The sequence below is a fragment of the Seriola dumerili genome, unplaced genomic scaffold (assembly GCF_002260705.1).
Source record: "Seriola dumerili isolate Sdu_G_001 unplaced genomic scaffold, Sdu_1.0 BDQW01000167.1, whole genome shotgun sequence".
NCBI classification, from domain to species: Eukaryota; Metazoa; Chordata; class Actinopteri; order Carangiformes; family Carangidae; genus Seriola; species Seriola dumerili.
The window spans coordinates 1,744,966-1,772,050 of record NW_019174422.1 but is presented as its reverse complement, the minus strand read 5'-3'; the positions used below and the strand labels follow the sequence as shown (position 1 = coordinate 1,772,050).

Below are 27,085 nucleotides of genomic sequence, written 5' to 3'. Positions count from 1 at the left end.
CTGTAAGTGTCAAAAACATGTAGTGGAGTAATATTATTTCCCTCTGAAATGTAAAGTAGAAATACTCTAGTACAAGTTCCTTGAAATTGTACAATTGTGTTCAAATGTACTTAGTTACATCCCACTGCTGATTTTAATGTCAGATTTTAGAGCTGGGTATTGAACCTTGATGCTTTTTGAGTATGGACCAAAATGTGGCTGTAGTGTGAAGTATCAAAAAATGTAGTGAAACATAGAAAATAAATACTCTTAGATCAGACGTCATGTGTTTTCCTGTAAGTCATAACTTTGCAAGTTTTATTCTGTATGGAAGCTTGTGTCAGCACCCGTCCATTAGCTATACTGCTTATCCTTTGAGGGTTGTGCCCTCGTCCTGGACAGGACAGCGGTGTATCTCAGGGCAGACGTATAGAAAGTAAAAACAACCATTCACACCTACGGGCAATTTAGAGTTGCCAACTAACATATCCTGACCTGCATGTGTTTGGAGTGCGGGAGAAACCTTGAGGAAAACCCACACAGGCACGAACATGTGAACCTGCAAAGTGCGCATGAACACAGACACAGCCAGATCCTTCCTGCTGACGTCAGTGTTAACGGCTGCGGCACCTTGCTGTTGACATCAGGGAGCCAGATAGGTATTCTTCTTGTAATCACTACTCAGTTATTTACTGGCATCATACAGAATCAAAAATTTACATAATATACATTTCACCAAGAAATGCAACGACCAATGAAATGACGCTCTTTCAAGCTAAACGAGTTTCTGAGCGAAAATACCACCACGCCAGCCCTGAATGTAAACAACCGCTGATTATCTCCCTCTGACTCACAGCGAGGAGCGGCATGCAAAATAACTTGACCACACAACTATTCCAAACATGCGGAAACGGACACACACACAGAATTTCATTTTCTTTCTCTCTTTTGCTTCATAATTGACTCTCGATCCTGCCTCTTCTGTCTTCTTTTTTGTGTTCAGTGAAAGGCACGAGAATCAATCCAGCCAGAGGTTAACGAGGGGGAAAGACGAAGCGCCAAGGAACGATGGAGTCCACATCATCGGAGCAGTCGGCCACAGTGGACGAGCTGGTGGAGGCGTGCATTCAGGCCTTCGGTCGGTCATTTGAATATTGTCTCTCTGTTATGAATGATTAGTTTTATTCCAGAGTGAAATGAAACTTTGTTCATTTTCACACCTTGACTGACTTACACATTGACTATCAAAATAGATACAAACTAACTGACGGCAGGTGATACTTGCCCTGTATAGCTTCCTAACGATGAGTGGTGCCCTGTGTTTATGTTTCAGATGAGAAGGGCACTTTGAAGGATACTTCCTTGGTCCGTATGTTCCTCATGATGCACCCTTGGTACATCCCTTCAACGGACATGGCTAAGAAGCTGGTGCTCAAGTATCCTTCATCTTTGTTTTGTGCTAGCCAGGGACATATTTATATTATTTATATATATATTTACAGTATGTATGTATATATACTTTATATACACTGCTCACGGAGCCATTAAATCAAAGCCACATCCCTTGTAGGGCTTTGGGATGGAAAGGGACCTCGAGCCCGACTGTGTTTTTCTGTCTTTTTGGTTCGCAGTCTTGATGAGATTTCAGTCAGAGATGTTACAATTTTGTAGCCAGGTTGCACCTTGACTAGTGGATCAGAGATCAAGAGGAGAGCTGCACCGCTGAGCGCCGAACAAAAATATGCCACCTTGTCAAGTAATGAACTCTCTTGTCTGTCTGACTTTTACCCCTCTAGTGCTTTTACTTTCTGAACTTTAGTCTTTCCAGATGTGATTTCTAATTTTCTTCCTACCCTTCCTTGTTTTGCTCTGTTCTTTTCTTTCTAATATACTTGATTTATGGTTTTTAGTGTTTCCAGTTGAATAGTGACAGTATCAATTCCTACAGAGACTGTGTTTTGTCGTGTTATAGAATGGTTTTAAACTTAGTGTTGGCAACAGCCACATTATTATGGAGATGTAAACAAGTCTATCTTCCTCTATTTTTCTCAGTATTTTCATCATCGTCTCTCTGAAAGCCTTTGTTCTGCCTTTCAGGTACTGGATCTCTGAGTTTCCAGCTGAGTTCAATCTGAACCCGGAGCTGGCAGACCAGATCAAAGACTATAAAGACCTCTTGACCACCGAGGGCAACGAGAGGCAGAGTCAGCTCATTGACCTCGAGAGTGTGTGAGTGAATCGGCTGCAGAAAGCTGTGTGTGCTGTTGACAGTTGTGAATGCGCCTTTCTGTCTGTGGGTGTTTATCTCAGCGTGACCTTTCAGTAACTGTTCTCAGACATTGCTCGGCTGTCGCTATGCGGGGGGTCAGCGACTTCTCCTTTCCCCCATAAAAGACATTTGTGTGACTTCCCTTCAGTGCTCCATGAGGAGATTCATTCTATAGAAAAAGTTGGATAGTTTTAGCTGCTTCATGCTTTGCAGGGCTTGTGGTATTTTGTTATTGTGCAAACTGTGTGATACTAGTTTTGCTTTGATATCCAAGACCACTGTAAGTGCAGCTCTAACCTGAGCAGTGCCTGTAAAGCTGATCCTCATCATTTTTTATGTGCTTTTACGGTCCCTGTCAGGCCATCATATAAATGGAAGCGGCAGGTGACTCAGCGTGTCCCATCGGTGTCCAAAAAGAGGAAGATGTCCCTGCTGTTCGACCACCTCGACTCCTGCGAACTGGCAGAACACCTGACTTACCTGGAGTACAAATCCTTCTGCAAGATCCTGGTCAGTTTCACGGCAGCCTGTGAGGAAGCTGTTGAAACCGTGTGGTGTTTACAGCTCTTCAATTCTTTGAATTCTCCAGTAATTCAGTGTTTACAAGCTGGAAGCATGTTGTAGTTGCTAAGCAATAGAGGTTAAAATTGACTTTTAATGGCAGTAATTATATTTATTGCTCTTTGAGTCTTATTTTGGAAAGCAAAGAAAATGACTGGGTTTGTGCCGATTTAAATGGTAGATTTGTTTTGGGTTTGTCTTTGTGGCTCTTCTAAAAGAAATTCTGACTCAGTATAAAAAAAGAAGCTGCAATAAAGCAGAGCTTAGTGCTCCAAATGTGCTGTAATGACAGATTTCTGTATTTAGACTACGTGAAAACACATCAGGTTTCTCAGGTTAATGATTGGTTTAATCAGTCAGTCAATCAGATAGCTGGGTGCTTTGTCATCCAAATTAGCGTCCGTAAAGGAATAATTTGAAATTTTGGGAACTAAAAATAAATATGTAAATGTGGAGCTACAGCCAGAAGCCAATTGGTCATGCCACTTATCTTAGAACAAAGACTTGAATCAAGGGGGAAACAACTAGCCTATCCAAACACAACAAAATCCTTTGGGCAGAGACAATAAAAAGGCCAAAGCACATGACCCCACATAACCCCATGTAAACCCCACGCCATTTTTAAACTTTGTCTTTTTTGTATGGATTAAACATGCTAATCAGTTAGCATTAGAGCTGCCGGTAGGTGGATTTAACCTTAAACGTTTGGACAGAGCCGGGCTAGCTATTTCCTATGTTTCTATTCTTTATGCTAAGCTAGGCTAACCAGTTGCTGCCTAGAGCTAGATGTTCACTGTACAGCCATTTCAAGTGGTGTCGGCTTTCTCATCTCACTCCCAGCAGGAAAGCAAATAAGCATTTTTTTTCCACAAAGTTAAACCTTCAACGGGGCATGCTGGAGATGCAGCACTTCCATTAAACTGGGGAACAAGGGGACATATCGTCTTTTGTTAGATCTTCTCTGCTTTCTCTTTAAATTCCTGTGTTTTTCAACTTCAAACCGCCAATTTCTAACACAAGCCACAGAGGACAATTAGTGGAGTGTCCCTTTAATAATAAATTGACGGCTGGATGTAAGTGCTTCTTTAGTTGTGTTAATTAGTCTGCAAGTGGTTTTCAGATATTTGTTTTGCTTTTGTCCCTTATATTCAACATTAGGCCTCTTTGCTGATATGGTGAAAGCAAACATGAACATTTTTGAGGATATAATCATCAGAGTTTATAAAAAAAAAAAAAAAAACATTGTGCAAACACTGTATTTCCAAGAAATGAAATAAAAGTAATCAATTCTCCATTTCTCCTTTTAGTTTCAGGACTACCACAGCTTTGTGATGCACGGCTGCACGGTGGATAACCCCATCCTGGAGCGTTTCATCACGCTCTTCAACAGCGTCTCCCAGTGGATTCAGCTCATGGTGCTCAGCAAGCCCACCGCCCCGCAGAGAGCTGACGTCGTCTCCCACTTCATCAGAGTGGCACAGGTCTGTCTGCCGGGCCCTCTGCGGCTGTTTACTGTGAAAGTTTGAAGACAGAGATGGTGTTATGGTGTCTGTTGTCGGGCTCAGGGTGCATGATGGAGCAGGCTGATAGGAGATGATTGGCTGGGGGCAGAGAGAAAGAGGAGAGAAAATCATTAAAAGGTAAATTAAAGATTAAACCAAGAGATATGGAGAGAAGGGGGACTTTGATGACTTGCACGCCCACACACACACACACACACACACGTAAGACGCTATCATTTCCAATTAGGTGGCACATTTTGTGAGAAAAAGTGAATTAAATTTAAAAAGGCTTTGGAAGTATTAAGATGTTAAGGTGACTACTGAGAGCTCTTTAAGATAATGCTGCTGTCACCTAGCATCTCTAATAACAATAAAGAAAAACAGTCCAGTTTTAGCTGGGCGATGATGCATTTTTTGCTTTATCCAAAGCCTTTAATGAGCCTAAAGGCTTTGTAAAAATTGCTTCAATTGCCCATGCAGGATTTGGTTTCTCTGAGTGTTTATGCTATATTTTTAGTCGAACACTGAGAAAACAGTCAGCCAATCAGAAGAGAGGCTCCGAGCCTTTTGGTTTTTGGTTCTTTAAAACCACAAATATATCTTCTTATAGATGGACACTTCAAATTAAAACACAGGAAAAGTGTAAAATATGGGACCTTAAACATTAGTTCTAGCCCTAATGAAGGTTAAACAATCCTGTCCTTCTCCATTCATCCATGTATTCCCTCATGTCTACACTTACCGACTGAAATCATCTGCGGTCATCTACAGGTCAAGATTGTTCTAATCCTAATCTTAATTTAATCTGGTCTCTCCCTGCCAATTCCCAAACAAATCTGCCAGCTCACTGCCTTATACGGTTCTCTGAGCATGCGTCTGGAGACTGTCGCCCGTTCACTACAAAAACAACCCTTTAAATGGCGTCCCGGGCTTTGCAGTAATTGATATCATTTCAGCTTGATGTTATCATTTTTGCTTTGGTCGGCCAGATGGGCTGGGGGGGGGGGCTGGGCGACAATTCGCTCGTCTCTGCTCTGTGTGGGAGCTTCAGTCGACCATAGAAAGTGCAGACGAAGAATTTTCATCCTAATAGCCTGTAGCGCTCTGCGAATGCATCCTCATTACTGATTGAGCGTCTACTTCAGGATTGTTTTCATCATAATGGGATGTCTCTGCAAACTTCACCGGCTCCGACTTTATTTAACAGGGTCTCAGCAGGTTTCTTCACCTCCTTCTGTCAGACTGCACCCCCGCCCTCCAACACCTCAGCAGGGCTCTTGTCAGGAGAGCCCGGCGCAGCTCTCTTAAGTGTTTCACACCCCTTTATACCGAGCACCGGGTGAACAGAGTGTCCAGAAGTCATTTCGGACCGTGTCATTCATGCAGAACGGGTTGCCGCACGGGCAGACACATCATCACAGCTGGACACTCCCTTGTTAATTTTTTGCCAATTTGAAACGGCACAAACTCCGCCAGTCAGAAATGAAGCCCAGCGCGAGCGCACGCGGCGACAAAAAAACATGTTCATGCTGATTTCAAATGTATTCAGAGGCAGCACAGAAGGTAGCTTCGACATACTTGACATTTCCAAACGCTTCCTCCTCGGGGTGCGCCGGTTGTGTCCCATTTCAGCTTCCTATTGGGAGCGCATCACAAATGACTCATGTTCATTATTTATTTATTTATTTTTCCCATTTGTGCTATGATTCAAAATGCTAAAATGGCCCCAATGCTCTATTCCAATGCATTTCACAGTATGTTCTCTATATGTGTGTGTGTGTGTGTGTGTGTGTGTGTGTGTGTGTGTGTGTGTGTGTGTGTGTGTGTGCCTTTTGGCTTTGATAAAAACACCACATCACCAATCACCAATGGTTGACATCTCCCAGCCCTATCATATACACATTTATCATACACCCAGTGGAAATCCCTGTTATGCTGACAATGAAGCTTTAACCAGGCCTCTCCGCCGACAACCACATAAACGTGCAAGCGCAGCCGAAAACCCCCTCTCTGGAAGTCCTGGGCTGCCTTCCACACTTGCATTGCCAGTTGATTCCAAAGGGTGTTTGAGCTGCACCAAATGATCCCCCTCTGGCAGCCCTCCCACACAGCTGCGACCCCATTGATTTTCACTGAGATGCCAGGCAGGCTGAAGGGCAGCGTGGAGCCCTGCAGAGTGCCATTCACAAAGTGTTAGTTTAACTTTGACATAGACAGGTCAGAACATTCAGTAATATCTTGGTGTAACTCTGTGCATGTGGGCTGCAGACTTCCACTATCTACTCCAAAAATCCTCCTAAAGCTTTTATTTTTCTTTGCCGTATCTTTCTGACCCCCCCTCCCCCCACACACACACACCCCTTAATATTTCCTCCTTCTCCCTTAACAGAAGCTGCTGCAGTTGCAGAACTTCAACACTCTGATGGCGGTGGTGGGCGGCCTCAGCAACAGCTCCATCTCTCGTCTCAAAGACACGCAGGCCCACATCAGCGCTGAGACCAACAAGGTGCAGGAGTTAATGCTGTCCTCTCTACCAATCGCTGGTCTATTTCTGGCATCCGCCACAGCCAAACACAACCAGACAAATCCAATGCTCGCTGCATATCGATGCATTTAATGAACAAGTGATATTGAATCTTGATTCTCTGCTGTGTGAGCTGCCAAAGCTCCTTATCTGTGCCTGTTACTCCTACACTGTGGCTTTTTAAAGCTATGAATTTGAGCCATATGACAGAGGAAAGATAAATGCAACAGTTGGGAGAGTAACAGTGTCTTGTCGGTTATGTAAGTCCATCTGGAGCAAAGTTTTACAGAATGTTTTTTGATTCTTCTCATCAAATCTCTTGAGACAGACTCTCTCTGTTTCCTGCCAACTCTCATCTCATCCCATTCTGTTGTGTCCATCCTTTCTTCTCCTCCCCCTGCATTCACTCAACTACAGGTTTTTAACAACCTGATTGAACTGGTGACATCGTGTGGGAACTACAGCCAGTACCGCAAGCGCTTCTCAGAGTGCTCTGGCTTCCGTTTCCCCATCCTCGGCGTGCACCTGAAAGACCTGATAGCCGTGCACGTGGCGCTGCCAGACTGGGCAGACAAAGAGAAGACACGGGTCAACCTGGCCAAGACCCAGCAGCTGTACGCCATCCTTCAAGAGCTGTCGCTGATCCAGACAACGCCGCCCCACATCGATGCCAACACAGACCTGCTCAACTTGCTTACGGTGGGTGCAAGGAGTGGACACCATGTGTATGTGCAGAGTCCAAGCTGAATGTCTCGCGCAAAGAACGGACAGTGTGCACCAGACCCGGCTGTGAAAAACTTTGAGAGGGATGAACACTTTGTGTCCGGTCCTCTCCTTTCATTCTGCTGTGATTTGATTGGCTCATGGTCAGAGAGGCTGCACTGTAGCCAGCTTGGAAAAAAAATCAGTGCACAGACAAAGGCTAGAGAGTATATGTAGCTCACCAGAGCATTCAAGGCATAAACATTCAGGATCAAAGCATTCAGATGTCCTAAATAAATTTGGTCCAGAATGGTCAGAACAGCCAGTATATCTGCTTTGAGTAATAAATAATATATGAACCTAGAAATGAGTCTCCTTACGCTATAAGAATATTCATTATGTTGAAAATGACAAGAAAGACTTCAACCTATTTTAACAATAAACACGGGTTGAAATTATGTTTCTATGGGATAATATATTGATAATTACTGAAATACGATGAGAAGCTCAAACTAAATGAATACATATACATTTCCAGCCCAGTTTGTAAACAGATTTTAAAGAGGAATGAGATTTTCTGACTTTTAGTCCCAAGTATGTACGTTTCCCATAATGCAACTCCATACCAGCTTTTATGCCCCCTGTCTCCGAAATGTCAGCTTCTTTTAAAACCTCCAGAAGGATCCGTCTGCAGGCTGCAACACTTACAGTTACGGCCACTTCATATTACATCACAGCTCTGTGCCTCCCGGGTTTAGTTTGACAGGGGTTCGAGCGCGGCAGCCATCCTAACTAGCTCCTGAATAAGTTTTAAAAACATACATTTACCCACGGGAGCATCTCGCGCGGAGGCTCCGGCACCAACAGCACCAACCCGCGGGTCGAGACGCGACGGATCCATTTCTCCAGTCTGCGCGGCGGCTAGCAGCTCACTCTCAGTCCAAACAGAGAAAGTTGGAGGAGGTGGCGGGGGAGCGGGATTGGAGAGGGACTGCTGCCCCTGCGACCCGGAGTTATTTTTTAAAGGTCCCTCCTGAACCACAACAAACATTACACAACTGTTTCCGCAGGCTGTGCTGTGTACAAAAAAATAGCATTAATAAATAGCAACATTCAAGAATATAGAGAGGACTAAACAAAGTATTTAAATCTTTATCTTTGTTTAAACTACTGTAACATTTTTGTCTGGTAGCCATTGCGCTTTTATCCAGAACAAAGAGTCATGGCCCCTGTTGCAGCATCTCTTCACTGAACTTTAAATTGTTAACCTGCACTGAAACTTCCTGTCTGTTCCTGTATCCTGATTAAAGGCTAAAGGGCTTTTTTTTTGGCTTTGAAATAACCTGAAAGGGGGTCTCAGCAGAATCACTGTTGCCCTTTAAATCTCAACACTTCTGCGGTAAAGCCTTTTACTTAGGAGATCACAATACTACATAGTGACAGTTGTCCTGTGTTTTCTTTTCTCTCTTAGTTATACGGTACTTTATGAAAAGGGCTATTGGAATAAAGTGTATCATTATGATAACACTACCATTAATCTGTAGTGTTTCTCCAGAGCAGTAATTCTGTAACTTCTTCCGCAGACTCTTTGTCTGACAAAACATTGCCCTCTCCCGCCTTACATTGCACTGCTGTCAATCACCAAACACCAACAGGAAGAAATGGAAGCCTGCACCAGGATATAAACCCTCCACAATATGTTGTTGCCTCATCAAATACATTCAGCTATAAATGTGAAATATAAACTTGATAGAGAAAACAGTATTTTGGCTTTAAGGCCCCACATTTTACACTTTACACAAAAACCATCTCATCTCTCTCAGGCTTCTTCTTGTAACAACAGGTTGGTGAGCCAATCAGAATTGGCTGTCTGTTTTCTGAGTGAATGAATAAAAATTTTTATTCATTCAGATTTCAGGTAAACACTCAGAGAAACCAAATCCTGCAAGGTTGGATGGTGGGTCTAGGCGGGTGGGGCTTGGGGCGTGGCTGAGAGCGGCAACTGCTATGTTGTGACATCACAAAGTTACAGAAGTCCTGACAGCTGGTTTTAAGGCTCAGTGTCTGAATACAGGCTGTGTGCGTTTCTCTGTGGACTGAGGCTTTGATACTTTCACAGTATTAATATAGAACCGAGACCTGCTTTATAATCAAATAAGACATGGAACTGTACCTTTATAGAATTTGGGACCTTTAAACTCAAAGTGGGAAAAGTATAATTTGCCAGAAAATGACACTTTTCATATTTTAAGTGAGAGTTTTCTATGTTTGAGCAAACAGTGTAGTACAGCTACAACTTAAATACACTTGGTAGGAGCTATACTGAGATACTGATGTACTGAGTGAGACTGATCTCAACATGAAAGCTCAGGTGGGGTTTTAGCACTTCACATAACTGTGTGTATGTGTGTGTGTGTGTGTGTGTGTGTGTGTGTGTGTGTGTTTGTGTGTGTGTGTGTGCACGTTGTTATTTTTTTGGCAGATGCAGATAAGAGTTTCCTGAATGTGAGACGGGGAGCTTTCTGAGTTTAAACAATCCCAAGAGATCAATTACTCAATGTAGCTGCAGGTGTTTGTGTGAGATTGCAGCTGCCTTCACTCTTTTTTTTTTCAGTATAAATGAAAGACAACAACTTGACAGGTTTTAGAGCTCAGGGGCACCGGGGAAGTTTGCTGGACAGAGTCAATACCCAATTATCTTATGCCAGTGCTTATTGGAGTTGATTTAGCTTGAGTCCTACTTGGCTCAGAGCGAGGAGAAGGAAATAAGAGTCAATAAATTCTTCAAAAATAATGAAAAACTGAAGGCATGCCTGTGTACAGAGCTGAAAATAAGCAAACCACACAGGTTTAAAGTATTCTATCATCCTGAATGCGGTGAACAATTTCAGTGACCTTTGCCCTGAAATACTGCAGGCGTCTCTACTGTAAATCAGAAGGACAAACAAGAAAAAAAAAACAAAAAACTTTTTCCTTCCGCACTTACGTCTCCAACTCAATGAAACCCAGGAAACACAATTACACTAAGAGAATAGCTCAGAGGAAAATAATTAGGGGCCAACAGTGGATGCAGTGGATGATTACATGTGGCAGTTGGCTGTGATGTGTTAACTGGAGCAAAAAATAGACGCCGTTCTCTTACCTGTTGCCATAGCGGCTGCGTCAAAAGACGCCTCTACTTACCAACTCAACAATAATGAGCAGGTCTGCGTGTGAGGGGGAATAGTGAGGTTTGTGAAGCTGAAAAACGAAATAACTGCTATTGTCATTGCATCTGCAAATTCTGATTGGAATTTTTCTTTGTATGTGCAGGGATGCACAGTTAGATCTTTGCCCAATATCCAAAAGCAAACAATGTTTATATTTACAATATTTTATCATTTCGCTGCAATGCAAAAGCTTTTGTTTAGTTTCCAGTATACAGTTCAGTGGAATCCAGTTTGCTTGGTGCAGATTCAGACCTTTAAAGGGTTAGTTCACCCGAATTATACAGACACATTTTCTCTCCTTGCTAATGTAGTATGTAGCCATGTTTTTGGTTTTATTTGGCCAGGTCCTTGTGATTGGTGGATTTTTATTTGTGAGCCGTACTCAGTCACTTTGTGTCTATGTCCGTGAAGTTTGCAGTTGCTTCTGCCTGACATCTGTCCAGGAATGTGTTTATTTTGTGGTGAAGATGAATGCTGTGGATTAAGAGAGGCTAAATCCTGTTTTAACTTTTCCAAAACACTCCAAGATTCCTCTCCTCATGCAAACTGTAGAAAATACAGCATTGCTTACTGGTACTTTGAGCGTGCACGTTAATTATTGAACTCGGAGAACGGTATATGTTGCATCGTAACTAACTTCCTGAGCTTTCAAACACATCTGAAGGTCTTCAGTCAGCGATTGGAGCTGGTTCAGGTGTCATCATGTGATTGTAACCAGTGTCTCAGTTTAAGGATGCAACAAATTAACTACAGGAAACTCATTTCCTTGTTTAATCAAAGCTAAATCATTGGGGATTCACTGCGTCTTTTTTGATAACGTCACTGAACAAAATGCTGTTTTCCACAAGAGACATCTATTTGAATGAATATAATCCTTTTTCCAGGGGAAAAGCACAAAAACACATCTGAATGTAACATCAGATGGTGTCTGTCTGGACCAGAAGTCTCATATAGGCTAATTGTAAGGTAACAGTGTCTCATAACCACAGATATTTAATAGTGAAAGCCCTGATAATATGTAAAAGGTCAATCAGATATCCATGGGATGGACACTGGTGATTCATCCTGGGATGCAGCAGAAGGTTCATTAAACCCACATAAACTCTTGCGCTAAATGTTTAGTTTGAGTTGCGCCAGTGCAACGTCTTCTTCTTCTTCTCCTTACATGAAGACAGAGACGTTTGAAGACAAAGTGATGAAATGAATGCTCTGTGCTCTGGTCTGTGCAGGTCTCTCTGGACCAGTACCACACGGAGGAGGAGATCTACCAGATGTCTCTACAGAGAGAGCCACGAAAGCCAGTGGTGAGCAGCTCACAGATTTACACTACTCGTCCCATACTTTTTTTTTTTTCTTTTTTAGATATCCCATATTTGGCAGTGATATATGCTGCTCTCCTCCTGTCCCGGTATGATGGATGGTCCTGATTTTCTTCACCTTTTGAGAGGTGTCACCTGCTTTGTGAAGCTCCTCACACTAAAACTAGTGGAGAGGTTTTGAAGTATAAAGTATAAAGTATAAAATTCTGTGGGATTGTTTGAGTTATTTAAATAGAAAAAAAATTGACGCTAAATATCCCACTATCCCAGACTCCATATCTGCCCTACTCTATAATACTGTAGATGCTGTTACAAATGTATATTGAGTGGTATAAAGAAAAGTGTCACACAGGCATATTGGAAATCTTTACTTTCATTCTCTTGTGACATTTAGATCCACTGCACTAACCCTTGACTGCTGCTCTCCACAGCAGCTGCTATCTTTTCTCTTTTCTTTTGCAAGATGACAGCACCTTCTTCTTCTTCTTCTTCTTCTTCTTCTTCTTCTTCTACTTCTTTTTCTTTTTCTTCCCTGTGCTGATATTGATCTCTTGCTCTTTGGTTTCTCGCCTGCTGCAGCAGAACTCCAGCCCAGCCCCCGCGCCCGACCCCAAGCCCACGATGATCGATGAGTGGGCCGTGTCGGTGAAGCCCAGCGCCGACCCGACGATCATCAAGAAGCACATAGAGAAGATGGTGGAGGTGAGTTTCTCAGCCACTTCACGTGCCTCTCTTTCAGGGATAATTGTAACTTCTGGGGTCCATTGTGATGGCGCTGGGAAGCTGAGGATGAATTATCTGCTGTTATACCTCTCCACCACCATCTTGACATGATGACTGTGAAGTGATCTAGGCTCTTTGGCCATATTGGCAATAATCTTACACCATAATTACCAAGGCTGCGTCATTTGAAAACCATGCAATATAGTGTTTCAGCCTGAACTGCTGAAATCCTGTCACACCCCGAGGGAAGGTTTCAATAATACATAATAAAGCTAATTTCTTATCCTTTAAAAAAGTGTATTTTTGGTGCATTTGGCAGCAGGAGCATTAAAGGGATACATTACTTACATAACTCACCAGGAGACATGTTTGTAGTCTCCTGCTTGTGGACACATTCCACTTGCTTTCAGTCAGGTCAGTAATGAAGATGTCATTAAAGTTCCTCTCCAGACGTGTTTTAAACTGTGTAAAAAAAATACTCTGCTACGATTCATATTTTATTGAACATGATTTTCCCACATAAAAAAAAAAACAAAAGCAGTCGGAAAATGGGGGCTGGAAGCTCATCTACTCTTACTTCCTCAATCCAGAAATCTGGATCAGGTCTTGAGCCCCGCCCACCACCTGCTGGCTCCAGGTGGACAGGTGAAAGAGCAGAGAGTATCAAGATGGTTAGAGGAGGAAACATCAGAGAGACTCAGCCACATGTTTGAGCCTCAGTCAGACCCAGACTCAGATGAGGAGTCTGAGACCAGAACCAGAGACTAACAGACGTATCGGAACGGTTAGCGCAGTTAGCATCTTTTATTTGTTTAATTGGATAATCAGTGCACCCAAATTGTTACATAAGGCTTCATTTACAAAAATTACGAAAAGATTTTCACATTGCAGAGCTTCAAGTTTTGCTCACGGATTAAATTGTTATTTATTAATGTAAATTATATGTTTTATAGATTATGTTAGAATTCATTTTATCAGCATATTATTTGACCTTAAATATAAATACGTCAGATAGATAGATAGATAGATAGATAGATAGATAGATAGATAATTTATTTATCCCCTAGGGGAAATTCATGAATGTCAGTTTCATGGGTAAGGTAATGACACTGTCAGGAACCAGCACTTTAAAGTTGAATTCATGTTGACACTCTCTCTCTCTCTTACAGTCCGTCTTCAAGAACTTTGACACCGACGGTGACGGCAACATCTCCAGGGACGAGTTTGAAGCGATCAGGAACAACTTCCCGTACCTCAGCAAGTTCGGAGAACTGGATAAGAAACCCTGAGAGCTTGCACATTTGTTCTCTCTCTCTCCCTCACACACACACACACACACACACACAGACAGATCCACACACACCGAGCCAACAGTCTGCACACTGACCCCAATCTGTAGCAAAACTTTACATCTCTGTCTCGCTCCCTCTCGCAGAGACGGGAAGATCAGCAGAGACGAGATGATAGACTACTTTATGAAAGCCAGCTCTCTGCTTAACTGCAAGATGGGATTCATCCACACTTTCACCGAGACCACCTACGTCAAGCCCACGTTCTGTGAACACTGCGCCGGCTTTGTGAGTAAACCCCCCCCCCCCGCACTCACATGTGCACGCTAATCCTATTTTGAGCTTGTGTTTTTTTTTGTTTTTTTTTCTCACTATAACTAACAACAGTTGATAGTAAAATTACACAAAACACCATATACTTTATAGATTATTTTTAATACTGCATCAGCTGTATGATTTCTAAACCCTTCAGCCTCCTGAAAAAATATTGATCTCTCTTTTGTTTGCTTTTCAAATGCATTGATTTCTTCACTATCCCAATCGGTGTCATAGCTTGTCAGAGGTCAAAGGTCGGCTGCGCTCAACCTGCCATCCCACAGCTGTGTAGCTGCACGGGCGTCATTATTTGTCTCGGCAGCGAGCGATAGCCCCCATCTCTCAGAGGTCCCTCCTGTCAGGTCAGGGCAACGCCAATTACTTTGAGCTATAGCCACACGCTGCTGAAGTTGCATTCTGGGAAATATGGGAGGAAGGTAATTGGGGGAGATGATAGCCCTCCTCTGTTGCAGTATTATTTGTGTGTGTGTGTGTCTGTGTTTGTGTGTGTGTCCTCTGGTCCTTAAGTCCCCCAAGGAGCTCTGTGTTATTTAGACACCGTGCGTCAGCACTCAGCCGTAATGAGAGCAGGAATAGGGCCCTCGTGTTGAACTGGAGACGCAGAGATGACATCCCATTCATTTCTCCATACTTGATATGAGCTGGAGAGAGATTGCAATGCTCATAAGAGTGGTATGTCACATTAGCTATAGGTATGGGCTTTGATTAACACTCAGATGAGAACACACTCTGGCAGACAAACATCCATTATCCAGGGGAAGCGCAGACATTTTCAAACCGTCATGAGGGGAAACACAGAATAGAGAGCAGGGAAAGATAAGGACTCTGACAGCATGCTTCTTCCTTTGAATATGTCTGTGTGTGTGTGTGTGTATGTGTATGTGTCTGTGTCTGTGTCTTTGTGTGGCAGAGGTAGATACACCAGCCACTTCCTCATTTGCCTGCTTTCCTCTTGGCTCCTGTGCAAAAACAATATTATCCCACAGCTCCTTTTTTTTTTTTTTTTTTTCCAGCACTTGCTTCCAAACACGGCGCACACGCCAAGCCTCGTGTAAACACGGCAGAGTCCACTCACCTCCAGTGTCTCGCATCAAATCTTCCTAATCTTGTGCCGTTTTCGGCCCGCAGCCACCTCTGGCCTTACGTCCTAATTAACGGCGCACAAATGAGTTTTGCTACACGCAGGACACGCAGCGAGCTAAGTGTGTGTTTTTACATCTCGGGAGGATACAGCAAAGTGTTTAGCTAGAGGCCCAGAACACTTTAATATGAGAGACTGCAGCGTGTGATGCATGAGCCTCTTTGGGTTTATGACAGTTTAGCTTCATGGAATCAGGAGTGAGTCGACACAGATCTCTTATTTTTTTTTACTGCTGGGGTGACAAAGGCTCTACTTCACTGAGAATCAGTCAATTAGAGCTTATAAATGTTTTCTTACTAGGAATATGAGTCTCTCTCCAGGGTTGTCAAGGCAATCTGTCCAATAATAAAGCAACAAAATCCGGTTCATATATTATTCTTTTCTGTGATCACACCTACCGAGTGATTTCCTCGCTCCAAACTGCCGTGAGCTTGCCATTAAGGAATCTGTTGCGTTTAGGTTGCGAGCCAGCATGTTGTAAACAAACCTGACATGGACATGTTTGGGTGACCTTATCCTGCCGGCTCGCAGGCTTTGGCAGTGGAGAGGGGTGTGTCCAAACAAATCTGTTTCCAGTCCCTGTAACTTCAGCTAAACACGAGGGACGTGTCTGTTCTCTTGGCAGCAGTTTTCCTCCTTTGGTGTCCACACAAGTTGAAGACGCACGCTGCATGAGACTTAATCAGAAGCTCTGAGATCACATGTTGAACTCATCAAGTTGATAATTGGTTATAGATGATGGCACCGTCTATTAGTCAAGTCAGCATCATGTCAGCAACATGTGTTTCCGCGCTGGATCTGTTCGGTCCTGTTTGAGTCATGCACTGGAGGAGGGAAGCTTTACACTTCAGTGACAGTGATGACTTTCTCCCCTGTTAGCTCATTACAGCAGTTAAAGGAATAGTTCAACATTTTTAAGACTTGCCTTCTTTGTTGCTGAGAGTTAGAGTGAGAAGATCGATGCAATCACTCTCTTATGTATGTGTCCACTAAGGATGAAGCCGCAGTCTGCCCAGGAGACGGTGGCCTGTCCCTGTTGGTTCCCTGGCAACCTCATTGGTGACCAAAAGACTCCAGGAAGTCACTGCTGCCATACAAGAAATAGTCACAACAAAATACACTGTCAAACTGCAACGTAATATTCAAGCAATATCAACACGAGAGGGATTGATGTTGTACTGAATATCAGTCTTCGGTGATCTGCCTGCAGCGTTGTACCTACGACCGAATCACAGCCGTGCCGATAATCAGTACAACATCTGTCAGGTGTCAGGGAAAGTTGGACTGAAAATGCAGACAACAAAAGGGTAGGTGGAAAGAAGGAACTTTAATTAACACAAAAGTCCAAAAGCTTACAGGAAATAGGTGAAAAAGTGAAGTCCAGGGAGGAAAAAAACTTAACTCCGAAAATCCAAACCAAGGTCATACAAATGACGAAACTCAGGAACAATCACGGGGGCACAAGAGAAACTCGACAGATGAACGGACAAAGACAAGTGGAAGACGAGACTTAAATACAGAAGGGAGGCAAGGGCTAAATGAACACAGGTGAAACACATTAGGGCACAGCAGACAACCTCCAAGCTGGATGCTAAAAATGTTGATGTGAATGTAACTAATGGCGAATGGAAACTATCCTCACTCTGTCTGTTTGCCTGCCTGTACTCTGAAGCGGCTCGGGAGAGCAGGAACAGAATGTGATGTCTGGTAGGAAAACATAGAAGTCATTTGTTTTAGAGACAGTTTTTGTTTCACAAAGAACACAAGGTCTTTACTCAAGAGTTGACTTTCCATTCAATTAAAAAGTTTTTTTTTCCCCTATCTGAAATCTCCTCTTTAGGATAAGGAAACATCCGATATTGCATCAGTACTACCTATAGTAGTTAAACAGTAATTAAATACACACTTACTTTTCAATAAGCATTGACAGCTGATGTGAGACTTCAGTAAAAGATTCCACAAATAAAAGCACATCTCACAGAGTGCAGCCTTTAACATTACATGTGTAAAAGTAGCTGTTCTCTAAAAAGCCAGCAGCACAAGTGTCAAAGGAAAGTAACAAGTCAGTGTTTGCAGCTCTTGTTTGTAGTGCATTGTGTTTTACAGTCAGAGTCAGTAAAGGTCAGTCAGTGTAGGCAGACCTGTGATGATAGTTGTGTTGTGTAGTTGTGTAGATGTTCTGCTCGTACCCAACTTCTCTTTGTTGTAGAGCCTCCGACTGTGCTCACGGTTTCCCACTGCGTCCGCGTGTGTGTCTTTGTTTGTGTGTATATGTGCCTCTGCTGGTGTATGTGTTTGCATGCATGCATGTAGGCTTGTGTGTGTGTCTTTGGTGTGTGTGTGTGTGTGTGTGTGTGTGTGTGTGTGTGTGTGTGTGTGTGTGTGTGTGTGCGAAGAGGTCAGGATATTTTGTGCCTCCTCAGATGTGCCAGTGCTGTGTGTGATCTCCAGCTCTGCTCTTTCATGTCATTGTTCCCCCACTGTCTGTGCGCTCCCTGCGTCCCGCTTGATCTCGGTCCCCCTCCACCCCTTCTGTCCCGCCAACCTCCTCTCTCTCTCTCTCTCTCTCTCTCTCCCCCTTTCTTCCCCTCTCTCTCTCTCTCTGTCACACTTGCCCTACATCTCTCTCTGTGCTCCTTTCTTCATTTGCTTTTTTTCCCTGCACTTCCTTGGCATCAATGGGGTATATCAAGATGTGAGCTACATGGCTGTTTTAACATGTTTTAGCCCATTAACTGCTGATTGTGTGTACTTTCTCTTTACTGCCAAAGCATACGTTTTGAGACTAATGTCCTATATTTCATTCCAGTTCACCACAGACCCAGACTTGAAACCTACTTGAGATATCTAACAGTGTCAGAGTTGTTTGGTTTTACAGTTGCGCCTTTTTTGTTTATTAAAAGCTGTGTTTAGGCAGCCAGCGCTAAAAATGATGGAGAGTTCCTACACAAACATGCATTTAAACAAAATCCCATATCACCATATTACATTGTAAATTATCTTTAACTTATAGACATAGAATAAAGTTAAACATGATGGATTGTAAGTCTCTACAGTCACACTATAGTGAAATGAACAGAAACTAATGACTATATGGGAGGTAAGAAAGTAATTAAACATTATATGGCATGTTTAATAGTTAAGTATATGACATTTGTAGTTAACAGACTAAATTGTCTTAAAATTTGTCATTTCAATTAGAAATGATACAAATCTGCTGTTTTGCTTCATTCCTTTTTTTTTTTATTTGGTGCAGCAAGACAAAGACAAAGAAAGTGACATAACATAACTTACAGTGTGTGGAGTATTTGAATTCCTGTAGTGACCTGTTGTTGACCTATGATTCAGCTTTGAATTTTTCATTTCAAAACTCTGTAATAATTGCATCACAATCACCAGTGGAAACAAAATGAAATATCATCTTAATTAACATAACCTCACTCTCTTTTCTTTCTCTTTCTCTGTCTTTTTGTAGATCTGGGGCTTCTATAAACAAGGCTACAAGTGTAAAGGTAAGAGAGCAATTCTTTTAGTTCCACATCTGCTGCACAGATGTGCATGTTCCACCCAGATGAGTACAGCCTTCAAAAAATGAGTTATTCTTTTTGACACCTTCAGTCCCCTGCCATCACACATACATTCTCTCTCTCTCTCTCTCACACACACACACACACACACACACACACACACACACACACACACACACACCCTCTGTAGTTAAAGATGCACAGAGTTAAAGCGCTGAGTAAATGTAATCAATACAGAAACAATGGCATATATATATATATATATATATATATATATACAAGGCTCTGTTCACTACACAACACAAATGTACTTACACACAACCTCCAGCACCTCCCACCCTCTCATGGTCATTATCTTCAAAAACACACACACTTACAGTAGCTTCCTCCTCCTCCTCCCTCCCTGGCTGTGCCGCTGCTGGTTTGTGCTGATGCTAGAAATTAAGTAGTCATGATCTGCAAGACATTCAGCACTCAGACAAATTTGCACTACATATGTTTCCATCCAGATGTCAAGCTACGACTTTGAAAATGATGCCAAATCATGCAAGTTTCCATCTGGTGGAGTCTTTCAGGAAGTGATTGATTACAGCTCGGCCTCATGAATGGGAGAAGTTAGTAGTTTACATCGGTATCTATAGCACAAGATGGGGGGCCGGGTTGCACCTTAACCTTTCAACGTCTATGAGAGTCTGAGAAACAGAGTGTTTGTGTGTCAGAGGATGTAATGTATTCACCTCTTCCTGAAAGAAAACAAGCATTTCAATTACCAGCTCTCTCTGGTCCATTCTTATTCTCTATATTAACTGCTTCCTCATTCATTCAGGTTCATCTCAGGTTGGCTAACACTAACGCTTATTGAAAAGCTTGCAAGTTATCATCAAACATTGGAGTTGCATAGCAACTAGAGTAATTAATGCTCCTTGGGGCCTTTGAGGTCCTGCTGTGTGTTACTCGCAAACGTTCACAGCACCCTGCATCTTGTGTTTGAAAGTTAAAAAGAAAAGGCCTCTCTGATCACTGCCTAATTTCTTAATTAGCAAGACATATTCTATTCGAAGTGGTGAAGTCTTACAAAGAATAGAATAGAAGAATTTTAGCTTTTATACACAATGCTCTGAAGGTAATTCAATTTATAAAATACAAACATGGCCACATGATTACTGCTGTTGAGACAAAAGGAGGAGACAATGGCAGGGAGGTGAAAAGAGCGAACACAAGCAGACACACACAAACAGATTCATGCATGACTTTGCACTACGTGTACACACAGAATTCACTTGCACCCACAAAAATCCCGACACTCACCCATCTTTCCTCCACTCAGAAGGAGTGTCTGATGACTGGGAGTGTGTGAGTGTTCCAGTGCATTAATGAGTCCAGAGGAAGTCAATGAAAGAACCCCACAGCCATTCATCCCCATCACCATTGTTAGCCTGTGCTCAGGGAGGTAGACAGAGCGGCAGGGACATAATTGAAATGAATCACCCCTGTTGAGGACTCTGAATGTGGGAGTGTGAGTGTGTGTGTGTGTGTGTGTGTGTGTGTGTGCGTGTGTAGCTAGACTTCAGATATTTAGACATAGGTATGAGAGGCATCTCAGTGTTTTTTAATGGGTGCAGTGCTGTCACTATACCAGTATTCTACGGTGGCCCTAAGAGCTCAACGCGCTGCAACTTAAGAAAACACAGGCAAATTCAGAAAACATCGTCAATTTGACACACAATGTGCTGCAAATAACACACAACACAAGCAGGTAGTAGCAGCTGCAAGTAGCACAAACGACAACGTTAGTGTTTCCAGGGGACACAAAAAAGTGAGCATTATACAAATGCGTCCCAGCTGGGCTCCTCACTTTTCCAAATCCCCATGGAAACACTTCTGTTGCTGTCTGTGCTACTTGCAGCAGCTACTTGCATCTTAAATATCAACACAATATGGCTATGATATGACAGCAACAAGTGCTCCTGTCTTTGTCCCTCTCTTTAAAGGAATATCCCAATATTTTTTGGGAAATATTCTTATCCACTGTCTTGCTGAGAGTTGGGTGAGATGACCAATATCACTTTCATAATCGTCCATTGAACATGAATACTAGCATACAGAGAACTGACATCCGCCCACCTTCCAGTCTTCCAAATGCTACAGTATGCTAACTGGCTGTAGCTTCATATTTAATGGCTAACTAGGCACTGAATGCTACAGCGTGCGAACAATCCAAGAGAGAAAAGTGCAGTGAAGTTGAACAAAAGGGAGGTTTTTTTTAAATGGCTCTGAGCATTTCAAGGTAGACAAGTTCATCAAGAATGAAGCTGGGTACTTGACCTCTAAGGGAGAGGAGGGTAACACACTTCCTGGCGGAAAGAGAAAAAGAATTTTGTCTTTTTTAAGTAGCGTATTAAACTGTCAACAAATGGTAATGTCATGGAATTTAATTAGCTTAAAACACCTTTGTTGGAAGTCAAATTTTAATAAGAAAATAATCTTTTGAAGTGGTGTCAAGGGAAAGTGATTTTTTTTGTTATCGTGACAACACTAGTAAGATGTGTGTGTGTGTGTGTGTGTGTGTGTGTGTGTGTGTGTGTGTGTGTGTGTGTGTGTGTGTGTCTATTGAGGTTCTTTGACTCTCACATGTTTTTCTTGCTGTGTTGCTGGATGACCCGTCGCTCCTCTCCTCTTAGACCCCTCCTCATTGACAAAGTTGTTGTCAGGCACCGTCGGCCTCACTGTGTGTGTGTGCCAGTGTTCGTGCGTCTGCATGGCGTGTACAAGCACGATCCCGTCGCCTCTAGCTCTTCCGTTCGCCCCGATGTTTCTGTTTGCACCCATCCCTCTGTCTGACCCTCTCCCTCTCTCTCCACCCACCTCCCCATCCTCCCCTCACTCTTCTTGGCCTTTCCCTCCCCTCTTCCCCTCTCGCCTCCTCTCTCGACGACTCTCCCTCCCTCTCCTCCGGCGACCCCGCCGCCCTCTCCTCCTCTCCCGGAACCTCTCCCTGCCGCCGTCCTTCTCCCACCACATGGATGCTCTGGGGTCAGCCTGCGGGGTGAACTGCCACAAGGCCTGCCGGAGCCGCCTGGCCGTCGAGTGCCGGAAGAGGACCAAGAGCATCAGCCACGAGACTCCACCGGCTCTCCAGGCCAGGTCCTATAGCTTCCCTCCACCTGCCAACACTCCACCCAGCCTCCAGAACACAGGTGAGGGGGCTCTGCTTTTTAAACTAAAACCAAAAAACTTTAATTTGCATTGGCTTGGCAGAGATTGCTGCGCTGAAGTCATAGGAGAATACACAAACACTTTGGAGTATATTGGAGGTCTTGTTTTGCAACAAATTACATGAGTTGCTTTCTCCTCTCATGACATTTTTAGATTTTGATCACAAACTGGACGTCGTCATCCTTGTTATAATGACTTTTTATTTATAATTCCTTATACACAGGAATAATACCAGTGGCCTGCTTCGTAGTACAGGCCTCAGATTCAATTATGTTCTTTATGGTGACATCTAAATGTAAAATTTATTGTCTTGAAACCTGAGACTTAACGACTGGTGATGCCTGGTATTTCTTCTCTGTTTCTTCCTTATGATGTAAATGCAGCATAAAATAGTTTGATCTTGATGCTAGCTAAGACACAATAACACAAGAAACACCCTCGCAATCCTTAAATATGCAAAAACACCAGCTGAAAAATACCGTTTTCTTCTCCAAAACACAGTCTAATGTAGTCATCCTCTCAGAAAAAGTATAGCTCAGAGGAATTTCTCTCACACGTTTGCAGCACTTCTTGTCACCACTGCAACACCTCCACTTTTTGAAGGGTGCTTTTGTCTCCCTCCGAGCATATGGCGCGCTGACATTCGGGAAGATATTCTCAAACAATAGAGTGTAATTTGCAATGGAAATGTGATTGGTCCAGCGCGCGGCGAGGCCAGTGACTCATAGATGCCGTGTTTTCATCCGAAATTAGCACAAGTGGTGCCCTGCCTGGCTCTGTATTCGTATCAGTGTGAACTTGCTTCACCGGTGTGGACTAGACAATAGTTTCCACGCGAAATGAATTGGTGAATGGGAAAACAGACGGAGGCCACACGTTTCATTAGCTTTCGGTCTGTGTTTTGCATTTCCATTTGTTTGATAAGTCTATTTCTCGTTTCTTCACCCTCACCCTCTCTGTTCCCCTCAGTAATTGCTGAAGAGGATATAGAGACAGTGGAGGAGGGAGTGTTCGACGTGCACCTATAACCAGGTGAGAGAGATGATCGCTCCTGTACCCTGTGGATGTTATTGACGTGTGTCCTCACCTTCAGCGTTCCTAATTGATTTTAAGTTGAGTTGATCATTTTACCCAGAATGACTCCTGGTGTCCTACACAGGCTTGACTTAACTCTCGACTCTTGCTCTGGATGTTAGCAGTTTTGAAAACATGAAACACTTGACTGTGGATTATACATTTTCATTATAGCTACCTCCCATAATCATTTTAATAATGATGCATGACTCGCGGCTGTGATACAGTTTGTTCTATTAAAGCCACTGATGTTAGAAGATCTACATCTTAACATCACCTAAAATAAACACGCAGTTAATTGTCATCATGGTGGAGTTAGTGTTAGCTGTTAAGGATCAGGAATGTATAGTTAGGATGAGAATGCAGAGACACATAACTCTGGGCCTGGCACATAAATAATGAGCTTTGGACAGAGCTGGAGTATCTGTTCCCCCGCTATTCCTTTAAAATTGGACTATTTACATGAAGTGATAAAGTGAAGCTGCTCAGGAAATATCTTGATGTGATGTCATCTGCCAATATTTTTGGCCTCTGACTTTTTAAAACACAGCAATGCCTACTTACATGGCTGCATGTAAGTATCAAAGTAGTATCAAAATATCGAGAACAATTTTCTCTTCTCAGTTTGTGTGATTTGAATCATGTTTACAGGCTTGCAGTGTCCAGTGTCTGGACATTATGGATTTGTCAGTGGCAAAAACAAGCACTTTTAGGGGATGTACTTTGACGCCCTGTTTATTACACTGCAGCAGCTGTTTTACAGTTAAACCATTCTTGCTCATTAGTGGACCAATTGCAAAGATTTCTGCCCCTATAAATCATTTACGCCCCAAAACACGGGAAGATAAGGTTAAAAAATCCCAGAGTTCTCTTTTAAGGCCAACGCATGACTTGGCAAATGACCGACTGAGCAACAAAGCAGGTCAAACTACAGCATGTTCCGACCCATGACGACTCAGCAGTTTTTACAACATTATTATATAACTACTCAGTACTTCGAACTCAGCCTTTGATTCTGATGTCATCTACACACCTGTAAAGTTTTATGACTGTATCTTTCACAGTTGCTAAGGCGGTGACAACATTCGTCAACAGACATACAAACACATGCCAAAGTACTTAAGACCACCTCGGTGGTAGTTCCCACCACAGTGGGTGTCTCCTTGACCACATATTGCCACGATGACTGACACACACACACACACACACACACACACACACACACACACACACACACAGACTCACAAAGTGAAAAAATACCAGCCCTGCTGTTACGGCTGGTGAGAATACAAGAGACCGTGCTTGTGGGCCCTGGAGCAAGAATGAGTTGTTAGTTTGTGGCAATTTGATTAAACAGAAATGTTATTAGGGTGGATAATATGAACTGTATTTTGAAACAGGCACCCTCTACAAGATGCTAATTGCCACCTCAAGCCATTTTGTGTCCCAGGGCTGTCACCTGCTTTGCCCAGTCGGTGATTCAGCCTCGCGAGAGACACTATTAGTATACAGTTATACACAATGCTGATGTGTTTTCATGTGTCTATTTTCCTTGAGCACTGAAACCTGTATCACTAGATGTATCAGTCATTGTGTGCCAAATCCTTGCAGGAGCCTTGAACTGAAGTGTGGTTTTGATGCACAGGCCAGTCTCCAGCTCGCTATTTTAGAATCCCTCCCACGGTCGGTGTGCAAGAAGCCAAATGAGCGACTGTTGGGAGACAGACGCAGAATGTGCTACAGTATGTCAGTTTTACTGCACCTCCTCATATGAGGAGAAATTGCACTGAACACAAGCCAGGATACCTACACGGTGCCACACAGTGGACGCACACTGCAACAGCAACTCCACTCCACACCACACATGAATGTGATGACCAATGTGAATGGAAATGTCTTTGTATGATTTCTATGTCAAATCTCTACATTTTGATTGATTGATGTCGGCCAAGTGTTACTGTAAAAACTTAGTATATATTCTAAAAAAAAAAAAAAAAAATTGAAAAAAAAAAATCCACAAAATTGTATTTTCTTGGTGGAATGCTAAAGTCAGTGGAGTTTATAATTTGAGCACACTTTGCTGCAGATTGGAATGCCTGTCTACATTTTCCTTTAAAAAACAAACAAACAAACAAACAAACAAAAAAAAAAAAAAAGAAGCAACATAATAGAGGTGCTGTTATTGCCAAGAATGTAAAACCTGCCACCCAGACTAAGCTACTGTCTCCTTTATCTGAGAATCTCTGCTTTTTATTGTTTACCATCTTGTTTTGAAATACATTTCAATGGGCCAATTTCAAATGTCAGATAAAGTATTGTCGATTTTGCGGTGCCCGTCTGAAACGTGGAGCGACAAAAGCATAACCACTTCTCCAACAAAAGAAACAGCTGAAATGACTGTGCGGACAGTTATAATTAGGGTGGACTTTGATCAATGTTTTATTTCTTTTGTCATGTTTTCCTGAATATCAGTAACTGTCCTATAGCTGTTGCTGTTGTGATGTTTTTTCCGTATACAGTACTGTCTTGTATACCAGTGCACTGATAGGTGATCTATCCTCTCGCAGTACTGTGAATGTAGCAGAAGCAGCTGCTGTCAGATGAAGAACCCCGTCTTTTCCAACAGACACTGTACATTGACAGCGGAGAGCAGGGAGCTGGATAACTTCCCACTGATCCCTCTGTTAGGTTTTGATGTTCTTAGACTGTCACTTGAAACACAACAATCAAAAGAATAATACCAAAAAAAAAAAAAAAAAAAATACAAAAAAAAAAAAAAAAAAAACCAAAAAAAAAAAAAAAAAAAATGGAGTAATGAGGTTTTTCATTTGACAGCAGCATCTTATAAAAAAACATTTCCCTGAGAATCTCTTTTGATGCAAGTTGTATTTTGCTGTTTCTATCCTGCATGCTTCTCTCTCCACAGCTCTATTCTCCGGCCAGACTGAGGATTTCTTCTTCTTCTTTTTTTTTTTTTTTTTTCTTTTACGTTGCATGCCAAGTCATCATTTATTTAGGAAACATGAAGTCTTGAAATTCCAGACCGAGGAAATGTTTCTGTTGCTTTGTGCCTGTGCGGAGATGAATTCAGACTTCGAGTGCCATATTGTTAACTGCTGGATTGTCATTGAATGAGACTCATCACTTTGCTGGTATTTATTTTTCTGTATAAATAGCTAAATAGCTGCCGGTCCTTCTGTTTCACTCCCTGCCTGACAAAGGATGTTTGTTGCTCTTCTGTAAATGAATCTTTCAGACTGATGTCATGCTACTTCCTGTGGTTCCCAGATGATTCCTCAGTATTAAATGCATCTTTCTAATATGTGCTCTGGTTAAGAATTTCTGTGACTAATAAGAATGTTACTGAAGAAAAAAAACAAGGTTTTGTCTTGTCTTTGTGAAATGGGAATTGAGCTTTTTTTTTTTTCACTTTTGCCAAATGAATCAAAGGTATATTCACACAGATGTTTTTTTCAGCTGCTTTGATCTAAAATAACTTTAAATTTTTTATACATTACTATTCATAGCGGTAATCTCTGGTGAAGGCTTGGCAATTTTAGCAATTTTCTTGTTTTAACTTGAAGAATTAACATGAAAGAACAACTCTCTCTGGAAAACTGTGAATTACAGCTATCACAATCAAAGCCATTTCGCTCACTTCCCGGAAAGGTGACATTTTGGAGATAAGGCTCACTTAACGACAGTGATAATGCA

General features: G+C 42.5%; 1 protein-coding gene across 1 annotated transcript in view; it reads left to right on the top strand.

The window, feature by feature from the left end:
* The window catches only part of rasgrp2 (RAS guanyl releasing protein 2), a 38,716-nt gene extending 12,023 nt beyond the window's left edge, over window positions 1–26,693 (top strand). Inside the window, exons 2-17 of the mRNA XM_022752225.1 lie at window positions 983–1,117; window positions 1,313–1,415; window positions 1,679–1,735; window positions 2,077–2,208; window positions 2,608–2,758; window positions 4,117–4,290; window positions 6,701–6,817; window positions 7,253–7,534; window positions 11,976–12,050; window positions 12,645–12,767; window positions 13,958–14,070; window positions 14,221–14,365; window positions 19,030–19,066; window positions 22,120–22,278; window positions 23,267–23,329; window positions 24,983–26,693. Coding sequence (XP_022607946.1) covers window positions 1,048–1,117; window positions 1,313–1,415; window positions 1,679–1,735; window positions 2,077–2,208; window positions 2,608–2,758; window positions 4,117–4,290; window positions 6,701–6,817; window positions 7,253–7,534; window positions 11,976–12,050; window positions 12,645–12,767; window positions 13,958–14,070; window positions 14,221–14,365; window positions 19,030–19,066; window positions 22,120–22,278; window positions 23,267–23,325 — 1,797 coding nt within the window. The 5' untranslated portion in view covers window positions 983–1,047 and the 3' untranslated portion in view covers window positions 23,326–23,329; window positions 24,983–26,693. The remainder of the gene's footprint in view (window positions 1–982; window positions 1,118–1,312; window positions 1,416–1,678; window positions 1,736–2,076; window positions 2,209–2,607; window positions 2,759–4,116; window positions 4,291–6,700; window positions 6,818–7,252; window positions 7,535–11,975; window positions 12,051–12,644; window positions 12,768–13,957; window positions 14,071–14,220; window positions 14,366–19,029; window positions 19,067–22,119; window positions 22,279–23,266; window positions 23,330–24,982) is intronic.
* The last annotated feature ends 392 nt before the right edge of the window (window positions 26,694–27,085 follow it).